General features: G+C 36.4%; 1 protein-coding gene across 1 annotated transcript in view; it reads left to right on the top strand.

Annotated features, from left to right (window-relative positions):
• The first annotated feature begins 8,536 nt into the window (after positions 1 to 8,536).
• IPO7 (importin 7) overlaps positions 8,537 to 13,981 on the top strand; it is a 28,521-nt gene continuing 23,076 nt past the window's right edge. Inside the window, exons 1-4 of the mRNA XM_035890958.1 lie at positions 8,537 to 8,618; positions 10,195 to 10,348; positions 10,699 to 10,857; positions 13,632 to 13,788. Coding sequence (XP_035746851.1) covers positions 8,582 to 8,618; positions 10,195 to 10,348; positions 10,699 to 10,857; positions 13,632 to 13,788 — 507 coding nt within the window. The 5' untranslated portion in view covers positions 8,537 to 8,581. The remainder of the gene's footprint in view (positions 8,619 to 10,194; positions 10,349 to 10,698; positions 10,858 to 13,631; positions 13,789 to 13,981) is intronic.

Raw genomic sequence — 13,981 nt, 5'->3', positions numbered from 1 at the left:
TGCTCAAGGGAGGGAGGGGGGGTTTAGCGGCAGAAAGCGGTCGGCGTTGGGGAGAAGGCCCCCGTTGCCTTTCCTGTCGGTAACAAATTATCTCCATTGTCTTCCTGCTCAGCTGGGGAAAGGCTAATCTATAGAGGGGTGTTGAAAAATCGTCGGTAGCGCAGGCCCCCGGTGGTTCAGAGGCTGGACCCAGAACGGCCTAGGACTATCTAAGGGCAGACTTTGAATGTGGAAGGTAGTAATTTGTCAACGGGAAAGGAGGTAGTAAGATCCCCATCACTTTATAAGTAGTGCAGCCTATTAGTGTAAGAGTGGCCTGGGCTGAGTTCAGAAGTAAATCTGATAGTTTAGCATTACTTGATGTTCGTACAAATCCTTTGGACTCCGGGTTCGGCAACACTGTAGGTGTACTTTCTGGGTGTAGTATCGACACGTGCCCCAGAGACGGGGGAAGGCAGGGTTCCCAACCCAGATATGTCATCTGCTTAGACTACATTCTTCTGTCACACTGGGATATAACAAAACCAGCAGGTCCTAGTTCCACAGGTTTTTGGAAGAAAGTTATATTTTTTTGTTCCGCTTAACTCCATCCAATAGGTGAAAACTTTTCTTTATTGATGAGACGCAGCCACTAAACTTTTAGGCATTTTGAAAAAAAGGTGTTCTAGTGTTTGAGAAAAGGTGATAGCTTGATGGAGGAGGTGAAGGGTAAGCCTGTGCGGCAGCTCTTGTGGTGCCTTTAGTTGGCCTTTTCCACAAACGTTTTTCTTTGTTGCTCTTAAGCAGACTTTAGGCCTGACAAAATACATTTAATGCAACAGATGTTCAGCAGAGCTTAGATAAAAGTGGGCCAAATATTCTGCTGGCAGTAGAGAGCCTTTCAAAAACTAAAGGTTTATCTTCTCATATTATAAAAAAGTGTAATTAAGCTGAATTTTTGCATGTAATTTAATAAGTGAGTGGCAAATAAATATTAGGTACGTTTGAAATAGATAGCTGTAATACTACTCAATGTTTAATTGAGGTTTGTATAAAATAATTGGCTATCTTTTCTATATACTTAAGTAAAAAGTGTTTTAGTGTTTCTTATTTAAACCAAAAGTGAAGATAATGTCATTGCCTATAAAGATAGTAATATATATGCAACTTCAAGCTCCAAAACACAATTTTCTTGTGTTTTATGCATGTCAATATCTGTATATAGTAACTTGCCTGAAATCTATTTTGGCTATTTTCTGCAGGTATTGAGTTGCTGAATGTGCAGGAAATTACGTTCTCTACCAGTTGGGGTTTTCAGCAAATGGCTAACTCTGTTGCATGAAGGTTCATGCTCACCAGAAACTGGATTTGTTCTCACTTTTACATCAAAACATCATGGTCTATCATGTACTATGCAAGTATTAAATTAGTATAAAATCCAAATATCTGTGCCCCTTTAAAAACACCAGACATTATTGAACCAGTGCGTAAGAATTCTTTATTATTGGAAATGTAGCCTTGCTTTCTCTGTAAAGATGAAATCAAACAGCAGCAAACACTGCTCTTTTGTGTGGCCAGGCACACACAAGTGTTTTTATCATTTAAGTTTAATAGTTGTCCTTGGTTGACCTTTTAGTTTACCTTTAATTTCTCTGAGGTACCTCTGTTGAGCTGATGAGACTGGTTTTCAGCAGAAAGGTCATTTTACCTTATCAGAAAAGATGCTTCTGACAGTAATTGATATTTCTAATTAGTGGAAAAGTTAACTGTCTAGATCTCTCTTCATCATAATCAACAGTTTCCACTGACTGAAGAAGGGAACCAGGGCGTATGGTTCTTGGTTTGTTCAGGCTTTGTTATTTTTCCTTTGACCTTGGCTAAGTCATGAATTGTTCTATGCTTTATTTCTTCTTCCACTAAGTTTTATCAGGTTATGTTGCCTGCACATGAAGTGCTGTGAGAACTTTTAGAGTTGAGACACAGTAAAAAAAAAAAAAAAAAAAAAAAAAGCAGGTATCTCAGCATCTTTGGCTTTCCGCACTGTGAAAATAAGTTATAGAGGATGATGCCAGTAGCTCTTGTGATCGACAGCTTCTCATGTAATTTCCAGCTGATTATGTACCATGAGGTGTTTGCCCATCTCTGTCCCTGTCTTTCAGGGGAAAACTGTTTTACAAGGACTTAAAACCAGACTCTTCAAGTAAGCTACTGGAAAGCAGCAAGAAGACAACGTTGCCTTTTGAAACAGTCTTTGTACTATGTGTATAAAGTGTTTCCCAGAAATGGTGATGAAAACAGATATTTTTAACTATGTGGCTATGGAATGACACTCTGAAAATAATACACAGTGTTGTTTCATCTTTTAATATCAGCATATTTATAAAGGTGCAGTTGCTAGATAATACTTTCCTTGCTGGTTTCTTCTTTGTAGTTCCAGGGAATTTATAACGTAAGTATCTGAGATTAACCCCAGCACATATGAACTATTGAGACATCATTTTAGACTAACAACCCAATTTTTGTGTCTGAGAGTGGTTTTTTAAAAAAGAAAAGCAGTCCCAAATAACTCATAATTTTTAAGTCAAAGCTTTTTGTTTAGCAAAATGTTATCCTGTTGCTCTACTGAAAAAGTGCTTTTCATAAGTTATGTTTAAGCTTTTTCATGCTCTAATATAAGTGACGGGGGAAGGAAAAATGCTTTAGCTTGTTGACTAGTCACCATAGCATGCCATCAGTTTAACAGAATACAGTACGGCCTAGTTCAGTGTCTTCCATTGCCTGCTTTAATAGATACAAATGTCAGAATGATGGAATGATTAAATTAAATGATTGGACTCTAACTGCTGGGAGCTTTGGAGTGAAAGATTGCCATAAGTATAAAAAGCAAGGTGCTTATTACACAGTGCCTTTCACCCAGGAGTTTCCAAATGCTGAAATGCTGTGTTTTGGATACTTTGTGGTATGTATTTATAGTGTTACCCCCACCTTTAATTTTTTTAACCTTTTCTAACATGGTCTTCATTAACACCTACGGCTATGTATTGTAGTGTGAGTAAGAACAAGAACAGAGCGTGAGTTACCTGGCTCTGATTAACAGATCATGGGTTCCCTTTTAAAGTTGTTAGTATCAAGTACCAAAAGTACTTGATTATTTTCACTTCCCTTATCTTCCATCTGTAAATTTCGGTGTGTGCTAGATGAGAGATGCTTTGGGAAAGGATGGGTTTAGATTTTATGTATCATCAATGCTGGTCCAACACCAGAAATCCCCTTGGGGGCAGTAAGGAACCAAGGGAGCTTTGTTTTCATTAGGAAGTTAACATACTTGATGCATGTTAACCAGTACAAAGTAAAATCCTAGCAGACAGGGTGACTTGCCACTTTCTCATGACTTAGCAAATAGTTACTGCGTGTGCTTAGTTAGCCTTTGCTAAGAGCACATGCCTTTTTCCTCTGCAAACAGAAGAGCAAATAGGCTTCAGAACTTGCAGACAGTATTCTGATGAAATGAGCATCAAGGATGTTTGCAACATCTGATAAGTGTGTATATATGTTTTCTGGACCTTAAACTGGATCTAGGTATACATTGTAGCTGCACAAGAGGTGGCAGAACTAGCTTGCAAAAATCTGAGGTCAGAATGACTTCCACACCTGCTGAGTTCTTAAAAAAGAATTGAAAGAGTGCTACAGGGCAGTTTGCTGATTCAGCATGGCGTAACAGTTCCTGGCCTTACCTTTCTATAAAAAAACCAAATTGTTTCATCTCAGTGCAATAGTTGTGTTCGCCTAGTACTGTTATGGTCTAGATCAAAAATTGCATGTAGATTTTTTTCAAAATTGGAATGGGGGAGGTGTGCTGAATTCGTATTTTTTCAGCTCCTTTAAAAATAAATTGTAGCCTTTATTGAAAGGTGTGCTGCTTTGAGTAACTATATAAATAACCTAGGATTCTAGTTCAGCAACATATAGTGAGTATTACTCTTCTGTTTTGCTTTTTTTGGTAACAGTAAAGGAGGTAGCATTGTGTCTGTTATGGTATGTTAAATTCTTAATGTCTAAGAAGAATGCACAGCAGTCTTTTTACCTGAGATGAAGCTTCTTGGTTTTGTCATTTAGTGGTATGCAGGCTTTGTGTAAGATATGAGTAATTCTAGTATAACTGACTTCAGTGAGTATCATTACTGGGGAAAAAGTGCTTCTCCATATCACAATTAACTGTTGATAGTTCATATGCTATGAACTGGTCTCTTTAATGTTAGCTTCAAACTTCATTTATGTTTCAGATACTGTAGCTGGCATGACACTTTTCTCAAAAGTGTGTTTTAGCACATGGCTTACAAACTGGTTCTGCTAGGAAAAAATGCAATGAAATATGCAAAAAGATTGTATGTTCTGGAACTGTGATTGATATTAACAGACAGTGGTGCAACATTTGTGGTCTGATAGAATACATTCCTCAGCTAGTGAGGCTGCATAACAAAGATTGCTCTTGGGAAAAGTCCCTGAATTCTTTGGCTCTTAGACAACAAAGTCATACCAGTGACACGGCATGTTGAAGCATTCGTAAAGGGAAGGACTTGAGATCAGTTTTGGTTTGGTTTTGTTTTTTTTTTTTTAAATGTTGAGTTACATGTTGGGAAACAGACCTGGACTGTGACAGAACCGTTTTTTTTCCCAGTTATTGTAGTTCTCTAAATTTAATATTTATTTCAGAGGGTATTTGTAAACAAGGAGCAAGAGAATAAACCACAAAGTTGAATGGATGTCAGAACTTTAAGTTACAGAAATTGTTTCTATTCTCCACGCAGTTTAGAGTGTATGATAGCAACCATTGTGAAATCCTGATTAATTCTTGCATGCTGGAGCCATGGGACTTTGGTATAGAATGATAGTACTTGCAGGTGGCTTTCACTGAAGTGGCATCAGTGCACCCGATTCTTCTGGACACTGCGGTGTGCATGGGTCAGCAGAATCCTCTGCGTTCAGATAGTTCCCTGATAGACATTTAATGAATCTTCATTTCAGCTCACCATTTGTATAGCAAAGTATTCTGGCTAATCACACGCACTAAACCCAAAAGCTAGCATTTATATAGAATATGTACCTAAAATAGGTGTGGGGTTTTTTGTTGTTGGTTTTTTTAGCAGTACTATCAGTGAAGAGGAACATGGTGTCCTGAGAGGCAGCCATCTTTGGAGAGTAAAAAGACTAAAGATTAAAATAGCTGAAATGGTTGTGTTCTCGGTATTTTTTTAATGCGTAGATATGCCTATGTGGTATCTTATTTTAAGTTCATTTGTTTTTTCCATGTGCCAATAAAACATTGGATGTTCTTTTTAATGGTAAAGCAAAACAAGGGAGCAAGTGACAGGTTATTATAGTACCTGGGGGGTTTTATTTGACTGTTCAGTACACTCATGCCTTCATGTAGCTGTCCTTACTCCTTCCCAGATTTCACTTTCTCTGGAATCACCTTCCTTTCAGTGGCATGGGAAAGGGGGTCATTGTAAAGAGTTTGGAAGTCCTTTATATTCTGTATAGAATGCATAGAAGTGTTAATGTAGCTCTGTGTGAATTTAGTTATGAACTGAATAGATTAAGAGGAAGCTTTGGGAAATACAAGGTATTTTACTTATGCTACCTTGTATTAAAAGCATAAATTATTTCTAGTCTGAATCTTTGCTTTGAACCACTAAAGGTGATAGTAGCTCATCCTCATGGTGGGTTGATGTCTGATGCTTGGGATGTTAATGAGGATGATACTTGTAAGATTTAAAAAAACCAACAAGATAATGGAATAGATGTTTTGGTCCTGTCCTTTAAAACTTATATTTTTACTGGATTCTTTGACCCATATTAATCCCACATACTAATGTAATTGATATTTCTAGGGACGTTCTGTAGCTTGCTACAGGCATAGGTGCAGTTCTGTTTCGTTTTTTTTAATGAAGAAAATACTATTCTTCGGTATTTTATTAAATTGCAGTATGGCAGTTTTGTACACTGTCTATTTTTTGATGCTTTTTGCTTTTAAGACAATATTTTTGTATTCAGTTTGTTACTCCCATTAGTTCTTTGATAGTTCTTAAGCAATTCCCATGTTTTTTAGTGAAATGGATAGTTTTTATTAAAAGGATCGTTGTCATTTATCATGAAAAAGGGAAAGTAATCCTTAATTTTTTTAATTCTAGGATTAAATGCTTTTCAATTTCCAAACATGAAATACATTGCAAATTTTCACTATTGAAAAGGTAGCTCTTAAGTTTATCATAGTCATTGTGGAAAGACATCAGTTTGCGCTTTTAAGTCCATTTTATGCAGACTTTAATATGGCCTTATTTGTAGGTGAGCCAAAGGTTATTGAAACTGAAAGCTTTCTTCAGCAAATTCATAATAACACATTTAAGTACAGGAGTACTTCCGCTGACATTAATGTTAGGCATATAATTGAATACTGTGCTGAATTAGGGTCTAATGTCATTTGGTATGTGTTGCAGAAGTGTGTCTATTAATGTCACTTAAGAAGGAACTTAATGGACCCGGAGCTGTAGTTGAAATTAATACTGACAAGTACATTTTATTTTAAAGGTATTTATTCAACTATTACTTGACAGTTGAAAACAAATACTTTTTTTTTTATTTGAAAGTGTATTTGCTTCTTCGGGACTTTGGGGATATCAGAGGGATGTGGGTCAGAAAGATGCATGCTCATATTGCAGTGTCAGTTACTCCCAATTAATCAAAATGCACTCTACAAATCAGTTTGACCAGATGCAAGTGTTGCTTCTGAGGGTTTTCTGTAGCCTGCAGATTTTTAGTACACAGGATGGATATGTACAACAACATTTTAACATTTTGGGGAGATTTTTAAGTCAAGTTCATTCTTCACTTAAAATCAGTTCTAAATAACAGGAGATAGAAAACAAGCTACACTAATCAAATCTTAGTACAAATGCATGAACAAATGTCATGTCCCAAGTTGTCCCTTTTATACTTGTTTATGCTAGAATGTGTAGGAGATATTTGCTAGGGAAAATTAAAGTTGGAGGGCAGAACCTGGTGCTGTAGGAGTGAGCTGGGCAGTGTTACACACTTAGAAGGAATGTTGACATAATTTCAGACCATCAAAAGAGCTTTTGGTCCTACTGAAAGAGTAGAAAGATAATTTCTGATTTTTTCTCTTTATGATACTAATTTGCTGCAGTAACTGAGACAATTGTTTGGTTTTGATAAATGAATAGTGTAATTTCAATGCTTCTCAAAGTACTGATTTATTTGCTTTATGTAGGGAGTAATAAACTGAGTAACAAGTAGGTAAGAGGTGTTTTCCTGAGAGTTTAACAGGTTAAGTTATGTAGATCTATGCAGCTGTCTTTTGATAGAAGTGCTGCAAAGGGTATATGAAACAATATTGACATGTCAGTGAAGATAAAGCAGAAATATGGCAATGTGAATCATGGAGTACTTAGGTCAGAAGAGACCTCTGCAGATCATCTGGTCCAGCCCCCTGAAGCAAAGCTGTTCCGAAGTTAGATGAGGTAGATCAGGACTTGTCCCGTTGAGTTCTGGGTATCTCAAAGGATGAGGTTCCAAGGCCTCTGTGGACAGACTGTTCCAGAGGTTGGCTGCCCTTGTGATTTTTTTTGGTTTTTTTTCCCTTTTACAAAAGAAGAATTTGCCTTGCTGCAGCCCATGTGCATTGACCTTTAACCTTCAGGAAAATTATGTTGTCTCCCAGTTATAAAAAGTAGAGTTATTTTTTAAGGATTACAGTTCACTTTTCCCAAAGAAATTAATGTCTTGAGTTTTTGATGCTTAGGAAAGGTGGGTAAAGGATGCTATAATGAGGTTAGTTTCCTCATATTGAGAATTGAATATGGCATTTAGTGTGCCAATGAAATTTCTCATTATTATAAGAAAAAATACTTTGTTTTCTTTGTAAGTGAGATCTTGCAAATCCTTACAAAGTTGTTACTCTGTGGATGTTACTCCACTTAGGTCTCTGTACTGTTGGTTTGCTGCTGTATAGGTATGCTGAAAATTGCTGCAGTAATGTATAAATGGTCACGAAGCTGGTTTTTAGAAAGATGCACTATGAGTTGGACAGGCTTGCTTAAGGCTGGGCTTAGTTTTAAAACATAGTTGCTATCTGTTTCTTAAATTATTATATAATGAATTCATACCTTGTTAAAGGTCACTGTAAACTTGCTGCGCTTGGTTTTTTCTGGCTGTTTAGATATTCTTCTTTCAAGTAAGTGTTTTGAATGAAAAACACATTTGGCGACTGTAAAAGGCTGATTCCTGAAGCCTGTTTAATGATTTCTTCAATTCTGTTACCTTAAACGGTAGGGTTTTTCCTCCCCCATGCTGTCTTCAGAACACAGTGAGCATGAAACTTTGGAATGCTTTGGTTGATTAGCTGACAACTGTGAAACTGTCTGAATTGCTCGTATTGTATTGATTGCATTACATCATTATAAAGATATTTTAAAACCTGAACGGAATATTCTAAAACTTAAACTATGACTAAATAATTTTTTTTTTTTTCCCTCTACAGGCTCATAAGTCAGTGAACTTTGTTTCAACTCTGCTTCAGATCACTATGTCCGAGCAACTGGATTTACCAGTGAGACAGGCAGGCAAGTTTTCAAATCTTTTTTTCATTGTATCTACTTTAATGGTGTGTACACAAGTACATATGCAGATACTGTTAAAGAATTCTAATGGTTTTAATCTCAGGTACTCAAAAGTTGGGAGTCACTGGAATTACAGTCATCATGAACTATATCTGGCACCATACACTGAACAGGGAAGACAGAAAGTAAAGGTGGCTGGCTCTTCAGTGATCACTCCCCTTTATCTCTAGTGAATAGTGGTCTTTGGGGAAACAGAATGGTTTATGATGCTAGTACTCTTGGTCCAAGGAGGTAGTTTAACCTTGTACTGGTAATGCTAATGTTTCTAAACATTGTAAGTGGGAGAAAACAAATTATGGCTTTTGGAACACTGCTGGTTTGCCCATGAGCCATCTGTAAAATTGGATATTGAATATTAGCTACTCCAAACATCACCTTAAAGCTGCTACAATTACTTCATAGAGGTTTCTAGTATGATACTTCAGTGGGTTTTCTGATGGTTCAGGAAGTGTGATCTTGATCACTTATTTGAATCTTCCATGTAGTAGACTACTCTGGATTGTAGCATCAGCCTACCTTGCATTTTTATCTTATTGCTTGGGGGTACCATTCAGATGATGATGCAAAAAAGTTACTGCTTAACACGTATAATGAGAAAAAAAAGGGAGAGGTTTGAAAACAACCTCTGAAAATTCACCCTCAGCCAATTAAAGCTGAAAGCAGTCTGTAGAGAGTGGAGACAAGAAGTACAATGCATAGCTTAAAAACAGTGCATGTTTTGCAAAGCAATTAATGGCATGATAAATCCCACTGAGGACAGATTGAAGTCTGCATCACTTCAGTCTTGTAATAGTACATATCTACTGAGTGTTTATTACCTTTGCAGACCCTTTCAGAAACCCTTTGGTTTCAGAAGGTGCATATGAAATTCAGGAAGAGAAGTTGCTTTATGGATTTGTACATAGAATTAGATTAATAGTAACTTTGTTATTAGTATGTCCTTTGAGATCTCCTGTTGCATTTTGTAAGTCCTCTTTCCAAGTGCTGTAATCTATATTCTGCCACATAAGCAGTTTGGATTTGGCTGTCAAATGGTAAATGCAGGCATTTGTGCCAGCAGCCTGATTGCTACAAAGTGCTGTGGCCCATAACCTTGGTATAAAGGAGCTCTGTTTCTCTTTAGCATTCACTCCTGTATCGCAAACTTAATTAGATTTTTTGCTTACAAGGGATCTAATAGATAGTCATTAGTATTGATTAGCTTTGTTTTAATGAAAATACTGCGAAAATAATTACAGGATTCAGAAGTGTGTTGCTAAAATGTTCCACAACTGTGTATCCGTAACACAGATAAAAGCAATATGTTTAGTGTTTTTATATGAAAACGCATTATTTACTATCAACCTAGTAAATTATTAGGTGAATAATTTGCTTGATTTATGTATTTTGATTCTCCTCAGAAATCGTCAATGGATAGTCATTTCAGTCAATTTTGTTCTAAAACAGAATTTTTTGCAAAATGCATGTTTGTTTTATACTTTGAATGGCTATCAGCTGATTTGCCACTTTTGTCTCACAGGGGTTATCTACTTGAAAAATATGATAACCCAGTATTGGCCAGATCGTGAAACTGCACCAGGAGAGATTCCACCTTACTCCATCCCAGAAGAAGACAGACACTGTATTCGTGAAAATATTGTAGAAGCCATTATTCACTCTCCTGAGCTGATTAGGTATGTAGTTTTAACTTGTTTATGAATTGGCTGTGGTTTCTGACTTCTAGGTTTCTTTTTTTTTTTTTCACAACTAAGATCACCTGTGTGCTAAGCATCATTGTCATACACTGTGTATCCTAAGCATAGAATTATTGTAGATGGGAAGCCAGCTCTCAGCTTGTGCAGCATGTAGAAATTTAAAGTTTCTTAAATGGAGAATAAGAAACAGAAAGTACAGAACCCAAACCTTCTAAACAAACTTTGAAGTAAGTCTAAGTTTGGGCAGTATTAGGTGTTTCAACACCGCAAGAATATTATTAAAATAAATAATAGTGACTTTATTTAATCATTGTGCATTTGATTTCTAGAGTTCAGCTTACTACTTGCATTCACCATATTATCAAGCATGATTATCCTAGTCGCTGGACTGCAGTTGTGGAGAAAATTGGATTTTATCTTCAGTCTGACAACAGTGCTTGTTGGCTTGGAATTCTTCTTTGTCTTTATCAACTTGTGAAAAACTATGAGTAAGTTTTTTCTACCATATAAACAAGCAGAATTAATATATTTGTATTTCTTCTGTTCTGTATGTATATTGTAACCATGTAGAATTGCATGTGGGATTGTGCAAAGGTGACAAATCTAATTTTAGAAAATATTCTTGAATATTTGGTATGCAGATGTTGGCTTATATATCTTCTCCACTAAGAAATGACAGAAAAACTGTCATTGTTAAAGCTTTGAGATCAGAAAAAAGAGGGTGTTTTAAAGCCTTAATTTGGCAGTTGTTTTTTATGGATTGGTAACAGTAAGAAAGTCTGCTCAAAATCATGACTTTTGCAGAAACTGATTAGTTCTTTAAACCAGATTTAGACTTCTAAACAATTTGTACTCTAGGCATTAGTGACAGTAAACATAAAGATTTCAAAGTGCAGAATCATGAATGTTAAGAAGTTCAGAATTAGTTGACTGACTTTGGTGTGATCTTTTTGGTAGCCTCATCCAATCCATCACAGGAAATCTTTATCAAAACCCACTGTTCTCCTGTATGCAAGGCATTGGGCTAGGATACAGGTGAATGTTCTTTGCTCTATATCCAGTATTATGTTCCGAGCTTTAAAGTTGAGCTTGCTCTTTGAGAATTTTTGTGGAGCTTAGCTGCTGCTACTGACATGTAGGACGCTCATTTGAGCTGGGTCAGAGAAAAGTGCAATCCTGGAGTCAGGGAATTGTAGTAGTGAAACTAACGGAATCCACAAGTTAATCTTTCAGAGCACTTGTAATGCATAACATTATCGTTTCAGGTACTTGATTTAAAATGTTGCATTGAAAAACATTGCTGTCTAATTACATGCATTTACATAAATTAGTGTAAAAGAGGTGAATATCAGTTTCTCAAAACTCTTCTTTAGAGGAGTGCTATAAAGACCTTTGTAGTCCCATGCTGGAGTTTTTTCAGTGGTTGAAAATTGCAAGTCCTGCTTGCAACAAACTAATTTCTCTCTTGATTTTCAATTTAAACATCTTTAACCAGATATACAGCAGAAATCTGAGATGTAAAACATGAAGTGTTCACTGGTAGTTTATTGTGATTATAGCAATCCTTGTTTAGGGAAGAATTTTGATATGAGCACAGTCGTGTGATAACCTAAGGTAACAGGTGTGTTCGTAAGATTAGTTGAGCAGACTCTTCAGCTGAGGCCAGCAAATCCTCATACTTGTTTAGCTTTCTGGTGAAGTCAACAAGGGTTGGCTTCACAAATCATGTAGGAATATGCACATGTCATTGCCAAACAATACAGGTGAAAGCAGGTCTCTGTAAAATTTGTTAAATTACTTAGGGGTTTTTGGTTTTTTTTTTTGAAAAATTTCCATCATGTTATGACTTTGATCAAAAGATTTTATTACTTGAGTTGTAGGAATGTGTGGCTATTTAATTTTTTTTTCTTAATGTGGAAGGTAAATATCTTGGGCCTTTTCAACATTTTTTTTTTTATTCTGAATCCAGCCAGCAAGATCAAATAGCTCCTATTTGTGTAGTATTTTTTCTGGTCTTTTTCAGTTGTGTCTTTTGTGGAAATTGGAAACTAAGTTTTCCTGAGCAACACTTAACCCTTATGTTTAGCTTTCTAATTCAGAAAATACATGGAAACTATATTATTGAATAGGATTTTAGAGCTCAGTGTTCTGTAGTAGTTTTTACAGAACATGCCATCTGGTAGCAGATTGAGTAGAGTTTGTCTTATATTTCTGCAGATTGGTACCGTGTATTAGTGAAAAGTCTACCAAAAATGTATTGAAAAGAAAAACCCAACCCAAAACCCAATCCCCCAACCCAAATATCTCCCCCAAGACCACAATAGTCCAAGAGTATTATGGTATTAATTGCTTAATCAAAAAAAAAAAAAGCAGTACAGTCTTACAGGTTATATTTTACTTAGTTCTTATTGTCATCACCAGTATGGACAAGATCCTATTCTGCTGTGATAACTCTTGAGTCAATAAGGACTTTCTTCTTTGTAAGTTAAAAGCTGGGGGGAAGATTCCAAAATGTGGCTTCATTTCCTTTCACGAATTTTGAAATTTTTTTGAGAAAGGAAATGGAGCCCTGTTTTCAGCGTAGGCAAACTGGTGGACTGTCACCAGCATGGGAAGGTCTGAGGCACTTTTTCAAGGGGGGTTGCAATCGAAGCCTGCTCAGAGTCTGCCACATAGCCTTGAAGCCTACATTCTCTATCAGATTGTTAGATTTGGCCAAATTAAATGGTAAGATGTGAGAGCCATCAGTAGTAAACTGAGAGGCTTCACAGTTTACTTTCTTCAGTGTCGGTGAAATAATCTAGCTTCTGGAAATATTTGGATAAATTGTGAGCTCTGATAAATATCTTTCTGGAATTTTACTGGCTAGCCCAGCATCTGCCGTTCTTGGCAACAAATGTGTACCTTTTGCTTGCAGTTTTTGTAGTGCTCTGATTGCTTTTCACTATAGTAATGGTGTGGTTGAACATGATTCAAAGCGAGTAAGTTGGCAGGAGTGCATTACCAGCAGAAAACTAATGTGGATATATAGTGGAGTAATGGACGCTCAGTGGTTTTCTAACTTGCCTTTTAACTGTAATGTTTTCTGGCTATAGCTTTATTTTAAATTCTGTAACAAGAAATGTCTAGGGTTTTTTTTTAAATGATATGTTGTTATGAACTGTAATATAACCTACTTGTGTCTACACTGAGGAAAGGTGGATTTATAAAATTCAAAAGCTACCTGGAAGATCCACAAAACTATTTTGTTCTTACCTTAAAGGTACAAGAAACCAGAGGAGCGGAGTCCTTTGATAGCTGCAATGCAACATTTCCTACCAGTTCTGAAGGATAGCTTCATTCAGCTCTTGAGTGATCCATCTGATCAGTCTGTCCTCATCCAGAAACAGATCTTCAAAATATTTTATGCCCTTGTCCAGGTAAAAAATAAACTTTGTTTATACTTGACCAGTAATTTAATTTAAGGCATTATGCTTTTCCCTTAAAAGAGGAAATGGCAGAAATATTAACAATATTAGATTGCATCTGAATTGTTTTTCCAACTGCTCAACTTTGGTATGAATCACGGGTTTTTGGTATGCTTGATTGTGCTGTACTTTTGCTTCTGTACAG

This window comes from Egretta garzetta, unplaced genomic scaffold, assembly GCF_000687185.1.
Source record: "Egretta garzetta isolate BGI_Z169 unplaced genomic scaffold, ASM68718v1 scaffold133, whole genome shotgun sequence".
Classification (NCBI taxonomy): domain Eukaryota; kingdom Metazoa; phylum Chordata; class Aves; order Pelecaniformes; family Ardeidae; genus Egretta; species Egretta garzetta.
Note: the sequence above shows the minus strand (reverse complement) of the source record. Positions and strands in the feature narration are given on the sequence as shown.